General features: G+C 34.4%; 2 protein-coding genes across 2 annotated transcripts; both read right to left on the bottom strand.

The window, feature by feature from the left end:
• Positions 1-730: 730 nt before the first annotated feature.
• Positions 731-4,047, bottom strand: LOC110733496 (protein trichome birefringence-like 33). The gene is made up of 6 exons (XM_021913555.1): positions 3,424-4,047; positions 3,073-3,316; positions 2,018-2,192; positions 1,727-1,926; positions 1,465-1,623; positions 731-1,351 (listed from the first exon to the last, which is right to left on the bottom strand). Exons 1-6 carry the CDS (start codon positions 3,638-3,640, stop codon positions 1,012-1,014), a joined length of 1,335 nt encoding a protein of 444 aa, XP_021769247.1. The 5' UTR covers positions 3,641-4,047; the 3' UTR covers positions 731-1,011.
• A 2,167-nt stretch (positions 4,048-6,214) lies between these two features.
• On the bottom strand, positions 6,215-18,218 carry LOC110733495. The gene is made up of 11 exons (XM_021913554.1): positions 17,435-18,218; positions 11,156-11,198; positions 10,808-10,861; positions 10,078-10,141; positions 8,906-8,962; positions 8,004-8,110; positions 7,872-7,910; positions 7,381-7,466; positions 7,188-7,266; positions 6,951-6,998; positions 6,215-6,586 (listed from the first exon to the last, which is right to left on the bottom strand). Exons 1-11 carry the CDS (start codon positions 17,620-17,622, stop codon positions 6,506-6,508), a joined length of 846 nt encoding a protein of 281 aa, XP_021769246.1. The 5' UTR covers positions 17,623-18,218; the 3' UTR covers positions 6,215-6,505.
• Positions 18,219-18,873: the final 655 nt, after the last annotated feature.

Genomic DNA, 18,873 nt, shown 5'->3' with positions numbered 1-18,873 from the left:
GGACAGGTTACTAGCCATTGTCTCTGATAAGTTGTTGACTCCTTACTTTATTAGTTGGATATGTGACTTTGTTAATAAGAATCGAGTGAAGTAATACCAAAGCTACCAGTATATTTCATGTGCTGATGTGCATTTTTCATCTGAAATGATGCAGGACATTCTGAATGTCTGGTTATCAATTTTTGTTATTTTGCAGTGTCATTAGAATTTTAGTGCTTCCTTTGCATTTTTAAGTAGCGCCATGGCAGATTGATCTTCATACAGGTTAACTGCAATTTCATATTAAAACCTCTAGATCTGCGATAATGTAGCTCCCCATTTCTCCATTATGTAAAATTACAGTTTATCTGATATTTTTTTCTTCGTGCAAGAATTCTTGAGCTGTTATAGGTTATAGATTTATGCCCTGCAATCCTTCAAGTTTCTGAACTTTTAGTGAAAGCACAATTGCTACTTGATCAAAATTTTGTGACTTTTATGTTGATGTTTATTTTGCAATAGGTTGTTATAAGGATAGAATATTTTTCTTTTAAATAGTAATGACTAATGAGTATACAAATATGTACAAACTTCTTTCTTTTTTAACTAAATGAAAGATGTCAAATAATGGATTATATTAAGTTTAATTTTAGTATACTGAACCGCTATCTGCTGTATTATAACTACTCTGTGTTTTTCTGGATGATTCTTACATTTAAAGACGATTCAGTGAGATCTATCATAGAGCATGGAACATTAACCTGGAAATTTTTCCAGAAATTTCATTTCTGTATAATCTTCTGCATTACATGATTGTTCATGTACAAAGAATTAATCCCATTTGAATCACTTATATTACTTACAATCGTTTTCAACATAATTTGTACACAAAACTTCGTCATTCTTAATTCCTTGATTCATCTTCTTTCCAAAATTGTTGCCCTTGGCAAGTTAGGTATCAGGGTGCTTTCATCCATGAACAAACCTCAGATAGTAATCATAGAAGCTCTAGAATTGAACCAGTCTCTTGTGCTAAGGATAGAACAGTTTTGCAAATAGTAGTTCATTCCAAGTATCTTGTAATCCTGGCAGACACCAGTGCACACAATCTGCATAGCTCTTAGGGTCTGCTTTCTGCTCTGGAGTCAGAGGGTTCCACTGCTTTTTGTAAATTTGTGTGTGTGCATCCTTCCGGTAGCTGGATAGTTGTGTGATGTTGAGAAATGTTACAGGCGCCTTAGATTTGCTGAACTCTTCTCCAATTACTTTCATTATGCTTTTACGAGAATCTGAACCCCAGTATTCAGGATCCTCTATCAAAGTCGATTCATTATAACAGTTTCCACCTTCCTCACCTCCCCAATCTATGCTCCTGCAAAAAATGAACAAGAAATAATATCTTATTTCGAAAGCTACCAATCTGATATTTCGTTTCACAGGTAACCCATGTCTTCTTTAGGGGAGTTCGTATCTAAATTTACTTACTTTGCATGAGTAGGTGACATGCTAGTGAAGAAGACCCTCGTCTTCTTTGGGTCCATATTTCTCTCAACCCATTTCAACATGCTCTTCATTCCCAATCGATAAGCATCCTCAGTGGAGGGCTCTTCGATTTCCAGCACCTCGTCTTTGAAAGACCCTTTTCTGAAGGCAAATAAACAAGTTTAGTCAGTAAAAAAGATTGGACGACAGAAATATTGCTCTCAAACTGAGCCTGAACTCCCTAAACTGAGTTCGAGGACATTACAAGATCTTGAACTGAAGACCAGTCATCCACCAGAGGTATGTGTTAAACACCACAATATCAGCTCCTTTCCAGTGTTTCCCATGTGTATCTATAGATCCCTTGCGAACTATTCTGTCTTGTATTCTGTGTACAACAGCATCATCGGAGTTTGACTCAAGCAGGAAGGGCGCCCAGTAGAATTCAATGGTCGCATTGTAATCCTGAAGTTATAATGATATATAGAAAGCTGAAGCACATGTTAGGTTAATCTGGCATAGAATTAAAATGATGCAGATTGCAGTGCTCTCTGACCTTTAATCTGAAGACTGTCAACGAAGAGTTAGAGTTCTCCATCACTTTGCCTTCTTCAGGTACAAGTCTATGCAGAAGACAGATCATGGAAATGTACTGACCCCGGTTTAAGGAATCGCCAACAAACAGCATTCTCTTGCCCCGAAGAGTCTCCAGCATTAAGGTTGCATTGAATCTGCATGTTCATGCCTTTGTTTAGTATTCCTATATGCAAATCAATACTTGAACTGGAAATTAACAATGTATAATAACTACATTGGTGGTATGCATCACACTTAACAGCCTTCCCTTCACCCTCTTAAACAGTCCAAAAATGTTATTGTAATTAGGCCTTGTTTTCTTCATCTTATTTTTGCTGAATTGAAATTATTTTACTAAACTGAAATTATTATTGTGATCTTGTTCTTTTGTACCTACATATACCTCAAAGTCTCAAACTGCATAAAAATGCTTCAATTAGTGGATTATACATAGAATTATAGATACATGCATGATGCATCATGCAAGCAAATGCAATTTCCCCATTAACTTGCCAGAGGACACTATTCAGAAGTTCAATTATTTTCATATTATAATAACAGTTATCATGTGCTAATAATGCTTTCACTTTCAAAACATTCCTTACTTTACAGTATATAGGGTCTTCCCTAATTAAACTCTTGTTAATTATTGCACTAATCCCCTTCTAACAGCGTGTCGTGATGCTTACATTAGAGGATCAAACACTCAAACACCGCCATTTTGCACAACATTCTAATTCTTGAAATATCATGCTTTAACTCAATCTTGAATTAATAACCACGTTGATAGTTACATTAAAAGCGTAGTTATAACTTAATGCATGTAACAAACTACACAAGTAAATATAAGCCAAATTTAAATATAACTTAAGTGTACCTCAAAATGCATGTAACAAAAATGTCAACTACTCCATAATAAACTACACTTGTAACATTAATTGCATGCTGTATGTGTATTACACTATCACCTTTTGTCAGAGTTGTAAAGTAAATGTCAACTAACTTAATTGATTAAAACAAGACAAGACGACTTACTTAGGAAGATCACAACGGCGAGGCTGCCAACGCCAATTCTGATAGCCTCTGTCAGGACGACCATGTTCTTGACATGTCAACTGTGGTTGAATGTACGGACACTCCCATTCCTCGTACATTGGCTTATCCACCGTGTCTTTCACCCATTCGCCGTCGAATATATCACAATCCTCCGCCGTCTTCCCCACCGCGAACGGCAGTCTTTTCTTTCTCTTCCCCTTATTCTTCTTCTCCTTTCTCTCCACTGCCAAAAAAAAAAAAAAATTATTATTACAAGAAAAACAGAGGATGATGAGGGTCAATGAAAGAGAAGGGTGGAAGTCAAAGGAGAGAGAAAAAGAGAGGACTAACCAAAGCTGGGGTGAAGTTTGGAGTTGTGAAAGGAATTATCGAGTGTTTGCAAGTGTTGGTGATCATCAAAACTAGAGAAAGTGCAGGCGAAATCTTGACCGTACAAAATGACAACGAAGATGATGAAAGCGAGAAGAGTGAAGATGAAGGGTGTTGATATTCGAGCTTTTCTCACCATTTGATTCATCGCCATTGATGATGTTAGAGGTGCCTTCATTTTTATTTTTTTTTTCTTTTTTTGGAATTTTGAGAGTTTTTTTTTTTTCAAAAAAAAAAAAAAAAATGTTTGGTGGGTTGGAACGTGGAGAAGGAGGGAGTTTGTTAGAATGAGGATTATATAGGATTTGGAAAAAGTGGAGAAAGAAATTAATTTGATTTTTATATTTTATTTAGGTAGATCATCATAAAATTTAGGAACTTCTTTCTTTAGATTTTGATTTTTTTAATTAAAGATATTTTTTATTATACCTGTAATTTATAAATCATAGTTTATTGTGGATATCAGTTAACTTAATTGATTAAGTTTAAGGGATAGTATTAAGAATTAAAATCGAACGGACAAATTTTTTCTATATCATTATTCTTGTAAGTTGTAATTCTCTCTACCCACAAAAAAAAAAAAAAAAATAAATAAATAAATAAATAAATAAAATAAAATAAAATAAAATATAAATAAATAAATAAAATAAAAATAAAAAATTATGTATTGGTCAATGTGTTGGCTAAGGGCCTGATCACATTTACTGAATTGAATTGAACTGACTGGAGCTTAATTGAAATGAACTGAGCTGAAATGAATATTTTATGAGAGAGGAAAATTAGTAGCTGAACTGAACTGGTTGAGAGGTTATCTATATAGCACGAAGTAGAGTTTAGCATTAATTAAATTAAATAATGTTAAGAGTGAAAACATTAGATGAGTATATAGTAATTACTCAATAATATAGGAATATGATTTTTTTAATTAAATAAAATTATATATATAACCTTAAAATTAACTAATCTAAAATTATTTGTAATTGTTTTACTCCATAATAATAAATTGTTGATTTACTCCCATATGAGCATATGTATTGTTGCGAAAATAGTTTAAATAACTACTTTAAAAAACTTATAGGTAACTTAAAAAAATGGATAACAAAATAAACTCACAAAGTCCTTTTATTTAGTGGAGGTACAATGAAAGTACTAGAGAGCAAGACATACACTATACAGGCTGCAATCAATCCATGCTCTAATATATACAGCAAAAAAGTTAAATTCCTTGAATCCTAAGATATATATCTTGTAAATCATTAGGTTGTGCACCTTACCTTAATAAATAAAGTTACTAAAATGATGTTCCTATATTGATACTATTGCTTGGCTTTTAAGGGAAGAATTTTATAAAAAATATAAGGCAAATTATATGATTATACTGTATAAATTATGTCCTCAATAATACTCTAGCTAAATAAAAAAAAAAAAAGAATTTAAATAATTGGGTAAGTACCTTAAAATTTTTGATAGCTTAGCTTTCATTTTAGTTTAAAATTAGGTGAAGTTTAAGTCTCTTTCGGTTAAGATTTCGACTTCTATCATTTGTATTTGTCTGGCTTTAATTCCTTTGTTTTTTTAATCAATTACATTTCTTGCTTAATTAATCTTAATTAACCTAGAAATATTGCTTGGAGCAGGTGATGAGCATCAATTACTACGGATAAGAACATAAAGACAAGGTTAATTAGTTTAGTTAAGAACATAAAGACAAGATAGGTAATTAGGTATGCATCAATACAAACTATATGCAAGTACTTTGTAAGGTCAGCATTTTTAGCCTTAATGCTATAACAAGCGAAGCAATTTGGATTCTCCCTCCAAGCAGCTAGCATAATTAAATTACTCGAATTACCCACAAAAGATCAATATGTTATCTTTAGGTGAGCCATGCACCCGAGTGTATATATTTTTAAAAAAAATATTATTATCATAAATTACCTACAAAAGATCAATATGTTATTCCAAAGATACACAGTACTTCTAATCAAAATACGTAGTAGTTATTTCCAATTTTCGTATGAAAATAAGTGTTGCGGAGCATTTAGTTTTAGTGTAAACCCCAGCTACTCATGTCTTGTTGAGCTAACCTTCAACTCTAAGCAACTACGACATGATTGTAGTTTGTAGATTAGTAATGTGAGCAAAGCTCATCAAAGGCAATAAAGACCTATAGTCTATAAATGATCTCATCATACAATGGTTGTCCCTTTTATTTCTAGACTATATACAAAAGACAATGGGAAAAAAGCGTTCAATGATTGCTGAAAATGTATTCTAGCCACTTCTTGTAAAAGCCAACCAACAAATATTGAGATTTGATTTTGTCAACAATCTAGTTAGCCTTTCATTGTAGCTTATAAGGAAATTTCTAACTGAAAAACATGTATGCCCTTTGCGAAGAAATTGTCTAGTTCAAATACTGCACATCTTTTATAACATTGTGTGTTCTTCTCAACTGAATAAATTTTCGGCACAAAATAAGTTTTTCAGTAAATATAAGTCGAATTAGTAAAAATAGGTAAGAATAACAAAGCCCAACTACAATTGGTCAAGTATTCAGCCAATTGATTGGGCAAATTGGCTACTTTTCGAGCCATACTTAATTATAGAACTTTAGATTACAGTAAAATTGATCCAAGTATAAAATTTATGCTGAAGCCATCAACAATTTTCACAGAGACGAATTGAGGGCGGGAAAAAAAAAAATCAGATGATTATTATTTTTAAGGATAAATTGTGTTTCAAGACAAAATTGATCAGTGAATAAGCTACATAATAGAAACAAATTGCATTCGATCAAAACACTTGATATTGTACAATTGAATTGGATTATGTAAGGAAGACAAATTTGTTACCTGCTCTACAACAAGATAGTGACTATCAACAGTATGTATCATTGTCTTTGACAAAATTATATTCCTCACTTGATAAGTTCATCTTGTACAAATGGAACTTGCTGTAATTAAAAATGTGCAATCTTCAACCATTCATCTAGAAGGTGACAATCCCATTCGCCAGACAGCACTTGAGAGGAGATGTGAGCTCAGAAGTTAACCGAAGAATAAGAACTTCTGTGATGATAAGTAGGCCCTCTAAACCTTTGCGCCAAGGACATGAAAAAACTCTGCGACATAGGTGAACATAGTAACAAGATGTGAGAAATTGACAGTTAACAACAGCTAACAAAATCCAAGAATAAATCCCATACAGATGGGGTCTGAGGTCTAGAGTCTCAAGATGTATACAGCCTTACATCTAGATAGTTAAAAGTTATCAGGAAAGGGGGGAGGGAGCACCCGAGCACCAGCTAGGACATTGGAATGTGTTAAGAACTGGCAGGACAGTCAAGGTCATGCTCGCAAAAACAAATCTAGCCCAAAATAAAATTTTACTCGACTCAAAGCAAGTTCAAAATGGTTTTCACAATTCACTTGTCACAGAGAACAGATGGAAAGCAGATATTACAATATTATTAGGAGGATGCTTACCTTTATGTTATGTGGTAAGCTGATCCAAAAATCTAAGTTAGGGATTACCTGGAAAAAAAAAAGAAAAGAAAAGAAAAGGAATCGAAATAAGCCAGAGAGATAACGGAGCAGAATCAGGGAGCAGCAATAAAAACTTCAACACAGATGTCAAATTTGGAACACATGTATAGAAAATCATCACCAAAATTGTAGAATGCCATAACCAAACTAAGAAACAAGTTCAAGTAGCAGACATACATCTAAGCCACGAATACCAAGGGAGAAATATCGATAGGCTCCGCCAATGAGCAGGTAGGCTCCAACACTGCATAACAATCTGAGACCAAAATCAAAACACGACAAGTCAAACAAGGAAATCTATAGAAGTAAAAGTATGCTTATATATGATTCCGAAGAGCCTCTGAAGCAGATACACAGTCTCCCTACTTACATTGTCAAAAGGAAACTAAACCATCCCCATCCGCTAGCATGAACTGCAATTTTGGGACAGCCTGAGGGATGTCTTAACTCAGTTGCCTGTCAAAAAGACGTAATAATAAACCATAGCATTATACATCTGACGCCGTAAACGTCTAACATCTATGAAAGATAAAATTGGGAAATACAAAGTATCATCGACCTATAAAGTGCACTAATCTCACATACAACTCTTCCATGATATATTAAACTGTTCCTCCATAGTGGTCCACACACTAAGTGTAAAGCTATCCAGTGTAGAGATTTACATCAAGAGCATCCAACATTCAATAACAAAACTAAAGCATGTATGCAACGGGAGAAGTATACTGATGTAGGGAGAAGAGATTTAAACATCTTATATACATCCCAATACACATAATTTTTCTCGCAGATCATCATTATAAAACATAATTTAACATACAATGTTGCAGAATAAGAAATTATTGTAACATGTGTACTCACATAATGGCAGGGACCTAATTTTTTAAACGTCTCTGGCTCCTGCAAACAAGGAAGACAGCATGCAAACTGACAGTCAAGTAACCATAATTAGTGATAATCAGATGCAGTAATAACCTAGTCACATAATCTTACCTTAACTCCCTTTGAATCGCAAATTACAGAAACTGAAAGTGAACAGTTAACTCCATCAGTAATGCTTGACATTGTAATAGTAACACCCTTGTCTGGAGACTTTCGATCTGGTGAACAACCAACATAGAACATTGTAAATAGTAGTGTCAAAGGCCTTTCAAGTTCTACAAGATTGGGTACTAGACTCTTTTACAGAATAATAAATGTGCAGAAGCAGTCATAACTGTGAAGAGTTTAATGCCTATCTCCCTAAGCTACATACGCCCGGAGAAACCAGTCTGTAAGGTTAATGAAGCCAAAAGTTTGTAAGAGACACTCCTTCCAGAATTGATTGTAACTATATGCCAGTGTAATTTGAACTAATGATGTGAGCATGTGGCAACTAAATTTGGATGAATGGAACTATTGAAAAATAAGTCACCACTCACCACTATTAGTCTATTACGACTTGGGACTCGTGATGTATTTGGTTAAATTTTCGTACTCCACATTATCAAAACTTTAAATAAGTCATGCTATATACGAAGTATGAGAAAAGTTGTACTATCTTTGTTTCTAATAATTACACCATTTTGACTTGGTGATATTTACTTGTCTTACTTTGACCATATGTTTCTACTAATATAAGAAAGCAAATATTATACTAATGTAAAATATTATTGGATAGTCTTAATGTATACTTTTGATATATCATTTTTTTATACTTTCGATAGAGTCAAAATGGTGCAACTATTTGGAATGGAGGAAGTATAAAAAACTTCAAAATCGTGGGAGGACCATGGCCACCTTTTCCCAAAAGTTAGCTTTGCCCCAGCCAGCAAAAGCACTAAGATGAAGAAAATATGATCCTGACAAACTTATTTCCGGAAATGAGAAAGCAGGTTGACAAGATAATCTTTTACCTGTAAGATTGATGTCAAAGTTCATTTCACGACCAATAGTTGTGCACGCGAGATATCCTACAAAGACATGGATTGGTTCAAAAAAAAAAATACGACAAGTTATTGTAAAACTGTAGTTGCAAAGATATAATATATGACAAACTATTGTACACAGAGCATGATGTTGCAACGATTTAATCATTACCAATGAGAATCCTAACAGCTTAAAATACAACATTACATGAAACTAAAATTACAAATTTTGTACATGATCACATTCGGAATATAATAAAATGGCATTTTCTTTGTTTGATTGGATGATGTCTGATGGCTATGGAGCCAATATATGGTGTTCTGTACTATTTGAATGATCCTCATCTAACAATCAGACAACAGACAGTTAACCATGCAATTTTTACAGTTGCATGGCAGCATCTGGCACAGGCCACTACTATCCACTACTAACGTTGTTTGGGTTACCAATACTACCACTTTTCACATGAAGGAAAATAAGAGCCATGAATCTAGCCAGTACATGTACAATAAAACGAGGAACATCAGCAAGGAAGATAAAAAAAAAAAAGTGGAGTCAAAAGCCAGAGGGATGGGGTAGTTGAAGAACGTGGAACAGGAAACACCGTCATAAAAACAGTGGATTGTGTGAAGATACTGTAGCAGAAGGAAGCAAACATAGTTATTTAGTGGCTGTAACTGAATAACACAGAATACGGAAGAGGATCCAAAAAAACAAGAATATATATGCAGCAAAAGATAGTTCGACACTAATACAGTACTGCTACACTTACAGTTTATCAATACATCACTTTTATGGTCTGGCTTGCTGTGAACACAATGAGGACCTTATATTGACCAGAGGCAATTGTCACACAACAATATACAGAGTTCAGAAATGATTAACAAAAGGATATTTATATTGTCCCATAGATTCACAAATTTGTGACTATACACTACTGTAGCTGGTGAACTAAGGCCAAAGAAGACATTGGAAAAGATCGTTGCAATTTTTTGTATAGCCAGGTTTTAAAGGCTAAAGAAGAATACGACATTATTATTTGCAGGTTTGACAAGTAAGAACAGAACCCTCAGTTACCAATCATCCCCACACCTTGGGATAGAGAAGAAAGTATTTATATTAGGCAAAAGATAAAGGAACTCCGCAAAAGATATTTCACCTCCAGTGTTTTTAGCCACAAGGGCACTGCAACCCATTCCGCAACGTGAAGGCCCCCCACAGTCCTACCAAATGAATGAAACTTGAAATTAGACTGAGAAATAATAGAAGAATATTTACACATACAGCAGAAGAACAGTCTCAAATACATTGAGGTCTGCAAATATGTATCGTGGAAAATTTAAAGGGGGGAAGGGGGGTCCCTGCTGTTTATTCTTAGAATTTCAACTTCCACAATTTATATTACATTATTGAATGCAAAATTGCCACCTTTATAAGAATGGCAAAACAGAAAGTGAAAACATATTAAAAAGGCATTTTATAAATAGAAGCTTAGATAGGTCTATGTCAATTTAAACATGGTTATTGGCTTATAACCCTACACATCCTTTTTTTTTTCTTCTTTTTTTTTTTTTTTTTTTAATTTTTATTTTTATAATGGTTCACAAGGAGCAAGAAAAATCCGAACTCCCAAGCTTATTATAGACCTTGGGTGAGGAATAGTCCCAAGGAAGAGAGGCAGTCAGCCTAACAAGCAGGATGCTCCCTTGGGGGAGTTTGGTAAGAATCACACTCCTTTCATCAACTGAGGAACAAAGAAGTATATGCTTCAAGCGCCCCAGGATCCTTGACTGACAAGTAACAAGTATTGCATATTTGCAAGCCAGTATAGATATTCAAAATAAGGAACATAAATTGAAAAACTGAAATGTACAAAATGGAAAACCTACCCAACAATCAACACATCTAGGAGGATCGTGATTGAAGATCATTCCGTCACAAAGCTACAGAAAAAACACATGGAAAAAGAAACCTCAGCAAAAAAAATACAATCCTATCAGATAAGTAACTGAAATAGCCAAATAGAAATATATTCTAAATCCTAGTCTTATCCCATATATAAGATATAATTCAGTAGTAAGGAGTCAACGCTAGTGAAGTCACTGCTTGAAGTTAGAATTACAGTTCATCAATTAAAGGGAAATGCAATCAGCATTCAGGCATCCATCCACTTCAAAAAATATACCAAAGGTAATAACACCACTGTATTTGAAAGAGTGTAACCTGGTTAAGCCAACCTGAAACCAGATAATAGTATCATTTGCAGCTACTTTGTAAAACCTGAAAACAAATTGAACAAAAAATTTGTCAAAGACACACTTGATTGATTCAAAGCATAATAGTCGAACACTTGATTACTCGATGCGAAACATGTGCATTAGTGTACCTATTGAAGTCCACATGTTAATGGAAAAGCGCTTATAGGATACAGTAGTTTTGTCAGGAAGCACAAACACAATTGCATAATTGCAAGAATAGTATTGATGCAGCCCATCATGAGTAATTTATTCTACATAGCAACCTCATAATCCGCCCACCATTACGAGAACACAATGCTATGGCAGCTAAGTTTCTTAATTGTATTTTTAATTTTCTTTCAGTTTCTATATTGTTTTATTGGCTCTGTTCTTTTTTTCTTTTTGCTTTGTTTTCTTTGTGGATCTTCCCTTCTCTTTCATCAAAACAAAACAAAACAAAACAAATTATTGCACCCTCACAATTGCACTTTAACAAAATCATTGTACCAAACCCAAAAAAACCTTAAATATGCAAACTTTAATGCTGCCTTTAAAAGTGGCAAATGAAGCCCAACTCCACAATCAAGGGACCACAAATGAAGCCCTTTGGCATTGTTCTATACTTCTATTCACCTTAGTTTGACATATTTGATTTTTCAAGAAAGATAAGTTCAAATAAGGGTTTATAAGTTCTGATAAGATATGTTCAAATAAGGGTTGATAAGTTCTAATAAGATACTATGTATGTTCTGGAAATATGATTAGATATAATATAGGAAAATAAGATTAGATAAAATAAGTACAAGAAAAATAAGTATTGATAAGTGTTAATAAGGGCTAACTAATTCAACTTACAACAAAAGTAAGTTCTAATAAGGAAAATTTGCGAGAAACAACCTTTTAAGTTTAACATTTTGCGAGAAACTACCTTTTAAATTATTTTTTGTCGGAAACTACCAATTATAATTTTTTTTTTGTGAAAGACTACCACTCAATATTTTCCGGCCATTGACTATCTATTCCGACGTTGACTTGCACGTGCAAGTCACGTGACTAATAAAATCCCTTTTTTCCCAATTCTATTAATGAATTTGCCCCCTTTTGTCAGTGGTCACCCTTCATCAGATGTCCCCCACCCCCCACTCGCAACCCCTCTCTCCATTAAGAAACTGCAAAGTATTAATCAAATCTTCCAGGTTAAAGCATTGAAGGCATTGCATGGATTTTAATAATCATCCAGAGAGGTAAATATATACTCTTTTTCTTTGAATGATTTAATTTACAAAAAAAAAATACCAATTTCCCTTTAAATTCACTCGTTCTCTCTCTGTCATGGTGAAGAATAAAAAAAGAGCATCAACAATTAGTAATCTAATCAAGGGGACCAATTGGACTATTATATACAAAAAAACCATGTAATAACAAACATCTTGAACCACCCGCTAATTTTGTATAATTGGGTTAGGGTTATAGTTGAATACTTTAATTTGTATTGAAAAATGGATTAATTATAACTAATTAAAAAACTAAGTATGTTATTGTACTATAGTCATTACTTTTAGCTTTACCTTAATTTATGGTTGAACTTTATATTAAAGGTATTGAAAATTGCTTGTGCAACCTGTTGATTTTTTTAATTGGAAAAGGCATGTTTAATTGGTTGATTGAAATTGAAAATGGTTTATATTTTTGTATTAATTTGTAGGATAAACATTGACTTTCTAGTGTATAAAATGGTGGAGGAGGCCATTAATATTAATTTGAACTCTGACAGTGGTGATAGTGATGTTTACTTAAGTGAGGGTGATTTTGAAGATGACAGTGATGATGATCTATTTGCTTTAAATGTAGATCATGACATTAGTGAGAGGGTAACTAGGAGCTTAGGAGGGCTTAATGTTGGAGGAAATGTTGATGACATAGGAGATATAAGAGAAAATCATGAGGAAGAGTGCAATGAAATTCATTTGAATAGTGATGAAGATTTGAATGACAGTGATGCAGAATTAATTAGTATGGATGGATCTGATGATGAAGAAAGTGATAAATACCCTATATTCAATCCAGAGGTAGACTTTAAGCAAAACATCAAGCTTGTTGTAGGTTTGAAATTCCCTTCAAACAAGGTATTTAGGAAGGCTTTAAGGCACCATGCCATTGAGAATGGCTATGATTATTACTTCCTCTGTAATGGGAGTAGGAGAGTGACTGCATATTGTGCTAAAAGGTGCGAATGTCCATGGAAGAAAGCTAGGATTCTAAAGTGTCATTGCAACCAAAGAAGAAAGTGTAGGTTTAGGGTGCACTGTAAGAAACTGAAGGACGAGGAAACTTTTCAGCTGAAGTCTCTTAGCTTAGATCATGTGTGTGGACATCAACATAATAACTCTAAGGTAACTTCTCAATATTTAGCTGAGAGATATTTAGAAGACTGGAGAGATGATCCAACAACCAAGCTTAGTACTTTTATGAAGAGAGTAAGAAGGGAGGTACAATCAGAAGTAGGATATTATAAGTGCTATTATGCTAGGCAAAGGGCATTAAGAATGATTCATGGTGATGCGGCATTGGAGTACCAAAGGGTTTGGGATTATGCAGAGACAATCAGAAAGTATAACCTCGGTAGTACAGCAGTAGTAAAGGTAGATGGCATTGAGAATCCTCCACCATATTTTCAGAGAATGTACATATGTCTCCAAGCATGTAAGGAAGGCTTCATGGCAGGGAGTAGACCAATTTTAGGAGTGGATGGGTGCCATCTAAGGGGGCCATATCCTGGTATATTACTCACTGCAGTAGGAAAAGATGGCAATAATAACATCTTTCCAGTTGCTTGGCTGTGGTGGAGACAGAGAATTCAGAGACATGGGTATGGTTCTTAGAGCTTTTGGTGAAAGATATTGGATCTGTGGCACACGCAGTAACCTGGTTCCATGAGAAGGAGGTTGATGTAACTTTCATGAGTGACGGGCAAAAAGTAAATATCTTAACTTAACCTTTAATGCTTTACTTTCAAACACAAATTGTTGTATTATAATAAATTGTCTTGTTCATATTTTTGTTGAAGGGCTTGATGGATGCATTTAGGATAGTGGTTCCCAATGCAGAAACCAGGTTTTGTTGCAGACACATATGGGCTAATTTCAAGAAGCAATTTCCCGGTGAAGTATATAGAGAAAGCTTTTGGAAGGCTGCTAGGGCTTCAACTAAGGTAACATTTTTTTTTCTTTTTTATTTTAGGAAAAGGTAACTTTATTCTATTACTTTTGTCCTACTAAGAAGTACAAAATTAAATGTTGATGCAATTGTTAATTGAATGTTATTTTTTTCTCAGCATCATTTTGAACAATTCATGCAAGAGATTAGGAAACTGAATGAAGATGCATATAAATACCTTATTGATATCCCTGTGTGTCATTGGTCAAGACATGGGTTCAGCACAAGATCTAAATCTGGTATGCTTTTGAATAATTGTTGTGAAAGTTTTAACAATGTCCTTAAAGAGGCAAGAGCTAAGCCTATTTTGTCCCTAATGGAGTGGATTAGGAGGTATGTAATGAAAAGGTCTTGTGCTAAAAGAGAAGGGTTGAAAGACTTTGACGGGCTAATAATGCCCTCTGTAGTGAAAATGATCAACAATGGCATGGAAAAAGTAGGAAGTATGAGAATTACTCAAGCTGACTTGCATGAGTTTGAGGTTGATCAGGATGGTGATACATTTGTGGTGAATTTAGAGCAAATGACGTGTGGATGCTTCATATGGAATCTCATGGGGATACCTTGTTGGCATGCTTTGGCTTGCATAGCTAAAAGAAGGCTTAATTATGAGGACTTTGTGCATCAGGCCTATCATGTATCCACTTATGCAGCAACATATGCGCCTCACTTCTATGCTATGCCTGGCCAAAACCAGTGGGAGAGTGTACATTTGCCTCAACCTTTGCCACCCCCACACAGAAACATGCCTGGTAGGCCATCAAAAAAAAAAGAGAGTAAAAGAGCCTGGTGAGAACAAAGAAAAACAATTGGTGAAAAGGGCCAAGAAACAGAATAGATGTAGCAATTGTGGAGGGCTAGGACATAACAAGACAAAATGCAGGTTGCCACCGACCGAAGCTCCTATAAACAAGGGTCGGAGGCCAAAATCAGATATTTCAACAAGTCACACAAGGCCTGCTGCTAAAAAAAAAGGGAAGACAAGGTCTGCTGCATCTAATTCTCAACAACCTCTGGCGTCCAATTTTCATCAGCCTACAAGATCAACTTCACAGCATACCCAGTTGCAGCATCAACAAAATCCCTCACAAGCTAATTCCTCTCAACCATCTTGCATTTCCCAAGCCATTCCAGACATCAATAGCCAAGTTTAGATTATTAGTCATGTGTTGAATTTTGTGGTTTTGAATAAACTATTCAAGGAACCAACACTATGTTTCTTGGTAGAATTTATTTTGATGAAACAAGTTATGTATTTTAGATATTTTGGTATTTCTTACAGAGCATATTCTCATTTGTTGCATTTTATAGCATAAACATAAACTTAACTTATATATTTAGGAACACCATCCAAAATCATAGCATAAACATAAACTTAACTTATATATTTATCCCAAATAATTGATAGATACGAAGTATTACATACCAATTCATCACAGCACATGGTAATTGTTTTCCTACCAACTACAATAGCTAAGCTAAGATAGCATCACACTAAGCTATGATATTAATAACAGTAGCACTAATAACAACGAATATAACAACACTAACAAAAAACCATTCCAAGTTCAGATTGTTTTGTCCATTTATCTTGGCACCAATTTCTTATTTAGAATCTTCAACCTGAGCATTTTCTTCAAAATTGTACAATTGTTTCCTCACCAAACCATCATCAAAATTGCATAATTTACATGATAAAAATCTTCTACATGGTGTCCTATTCGCAACGGGAATTCCACATCCGCATCTAATTTTGTTCCCATGAGACATGATAGCTGAATATTTGGTAAAAAACTGTAAAATTTCAGAATTTGGGGGGAAAAAAACCCGATCTACTTGAATTGAATCGGTTGGGGAAAATAAAATTGGGGGAATTGGAGCTTGGGGTATCCTCGCATACGAAGGTTGCTTAGTGGAGTGAGAGGAGAGAAGCAGCAAGTGGGGGTGGGGGAAAATAAAATTGGGGGAATTGGAGCTGATGAAGGGTGACAAAAGGAAGGGAATTTGTTAATAAAATTGGGGAAAATAGGGATTTTATTAGTCACGTGACTTGCACGTGCAAGTCAACGCCGGAATAGATAGTCAATGGCCGGAAAATATTGAGTGGTAGTCTTTCACAAAATAAAAATTATAATTGGTAGTTTCCGACAAAAAATAATTTAAAAGGTAGTTTCTCGCAAAATGTTAAACTTAAAAGGTTGTTTCTCGCAAATTGTCCTTCTAATAAAGCCTAATAAGTTCAAGTAAATTCAAATAATTGAAAATCAAATCATTAGAATGCACCCTTCCTTTGTGGATGAAGCCTAAAATATGCTCCTTGTCTTCTTGGTGTGTTTCAACTAGTTGCACATATAGCATTCTTCTACATGTTTTGACGATCCTTAAAAGATTGCATGGTCTTTCACACTAGAGAAGTAGAGAGTCCCCTACATTGTAGCTCATGTGCTTTGTTTTCATTGCACTACTTTTCATTATGCTTGATGATTATTGAATGACATTTTTATTGCATAGACTAAGTAGTTAAAATGAAACTAACCACCCGATTCACCTCATCATTCATCTGCACCTCCATGCCTTAACTGAAAAACCTATGACCTTACTCCTACACAAACACCACTCAGACAAACAATCCAGCAAAAAAGCATTGATAAATATCAAGTCCAACATGTAAACAATTGTTTAGCTGATCCCACGAATCGGAAAAACGAATTAATGCATGAAAGTAGTAATATTGGACAAATATACAAATCTAAGTAGAAAATTGCGTTCCCTACCCATAATTGTACAGGCAAATCAAGTAACCGCGATACTAACCTAGCCTTTAAACATTCCATCTGATCAATTGACTGAATACCAACCTAATTTCCAAATCCAAACATATCCCAAACACAAAACCAAACAAAACCCAAATAAATTCAATTTAAATCATAAAAGCTGACAATCAAACGAAACCCCAAATACCAAATGTAGCTAAATGGTGCAAGTTCATCATCAATCAACATTAACAAAAACCCAGAATCAAAAACCAACAAATGCTCAAATAAATCAATCAAAAAAACTCACCCATCTTCGCTGAGAACACCATGTGGGAAATTCTTAACAGGAGAAGTTAAGCTGTAGCTATACAATTTGTTGCGCTCGCGAGTGCCATATTCGCAGGTACCAGCAAAGACTGAGTTGAGGTTGACTTGGAACAAAATCGCAACAAGAAAGAGAATTAGCTTTGAAGAATAATGGGAACCCATGATCATGGAGATTATTGGGATTGTAATTACAAATTCCAGACAAAAAATTTCATGGTTTTGAGAGGGTTTCTATGTGATTAAGGTGTTCAATTAGTTATTGCCTCTTAAATCTGGAAATTGTTGGTCTTCCTTTCTCTTCGTTTTCTCGGAATCGATCAAGGCAGGACCTTTTGGAATTGAACTTGGGGTGTTCAAGCCTTCAAGGTAATGTTTTTATGGGACAATCTTGATATACACAATTGTGCTACTGCCTAATGACCTTGGTTGAGGGTACAATTCATTTCATTTAGGGCGTTCGGAATAAAATGTATGGATAAAAGGGTGGTATAAGGTTAAGAATTTAGCGAGTGAAAAGGAGGATGAAGTAACGATTTACTTGTGTTTGATAATGATGGGGATATACTGTGAATGTATATATTGACTTGGGAGGTTTAGCCATTTACGTGGTGTGGCTGATTTGAGCAAGGACGAGAAGGAAAGCTTGGTGTGTATGTTTGGGGTCTTGGTGGTACGCTGAAATTTAAAACTTTTGTATACAAGCTGACATCCTTGTAAAAGACGAATGACAATAAAATTGGAGCTTTTTAAGTTTCGCCTTGCATCTAGCTAGCTCGATAGTTGTAGTGGAATCAATAAATCATGTGTTATTTATGACGCGAGAGGTATGGAAAAGCAACCAATATATGAGATTGATTAATGAGGACATGAGGTTTTCTCTTTGTCTTCCATGCCAAAAATGTTGTGGTTTGCAAGTAAGATGAAATAGGAAGGGGTTAAGAATATTATATTTTTTTGGCATGGTCCATTTGGTTTTGTAAGAACAAATTTAATCATAAAAATGTTTTATCAAACATGGTGGCATGGTGCTAATAACTAAATTATGCTAGTATGGTAAACAAAGAAAACAAAGTGTTAAACAAACATTGTAATTTCGAGCTTCTCTTTAGCTTCAATGTTGGTCTCTAATGCAAGTAAATTAAGTCAAGATACATTGATGCACAATGCAATCTTAGCCTCAATATAAGGATGTGTACAATGGTGAGCGATGCTAAAGGATGCTTACTGTAGGCTTCTATTAGGTGTCACAATTTTTTAAATTTTCTCTTTGATGAACTATAAAATTTTTCAATTATTTTTATAATTATAAAATATTAACATAAAATTAACAGGTGAGTACAATTTAGAATTTTCCAATTTGTTCAAAAATTAATCAAATAAAATAAACTTATATTTACTGAATTTAACCCCCAAAAAAAA

Source organism: Chenopodium quinoa, unplaced genomic scaffold (genome assembly GCF_001683475.1).
Source record: "Chenopodium quinoa cultivar QQ74 unplaced genomic scaffold, ASM168347v1, whole genome shotgun sequence".
Classification (NCBI taxonomy): domain Eukaryota; kingdom Viridiplantae; phylum Streptophyta; class Magnoliopsida; order Caryophyllales; family Amaranthaceae; genus Chenopodium; species Chenopodium quinoa.
The sequence above is the reverse complement of the archived record's forward strand: the minus strand, read 5'-3'. Positions and strand labels throughout refer to the sequence as shown.

What these genes read in the sequence shown, in the direction of transcription:
- LOC110733496 (XM_021913555.1), bottom strand. Translation starts at nt 3,640, where the DNA reads ATGAAGGCACCTCTAACATCATCAATGGCGATGAATCAAATGGTGAGA. An exon ending in CAAACTTCACCCCAGCTTTG is followed by an intron (nt 3,317 to 3,423) that starts GTTAGTCCTCTC and finishes TTTTTTTGGCAG; the next exon opens with TGGAGAGAAAGGAGAAGAAG. An exon ending in CGCCGTTGTGATCTTCCTAA is followed by an intron (nt 2,193 to 3,072) that starts GTAAGTCGTCTT and finishes ATGAACATGCAG; the next exon opens with ATTCAATGCAACCTTAATGC.
- LOC110733495 (XM_021913554.1), bottom strand. Translation starts at nt 17,622, where the DNA reads ATGATCATGGGTTCCCATTATTCTTCAAAGCTAATTCTCTTTCTTGTT. An exon ending in GCGATTCAAAGGGAGTTAAG is followed by an intron (nt 7,911 to 8,003) that starts GTAAGATTATGT and finishes CCTTGTTTGCAG; the next exon opens with GAGCCAGAGACGTTTAAAAA. An exon ending in GCTTACCACATAACATAAAG is followed by an intron (nt 6,587 to 6,950) that starts GTAAGCATCCTC and finishes CCTATGTCGCAG; the next exon opens with AGTTTTTTCATGTCCTTGGC.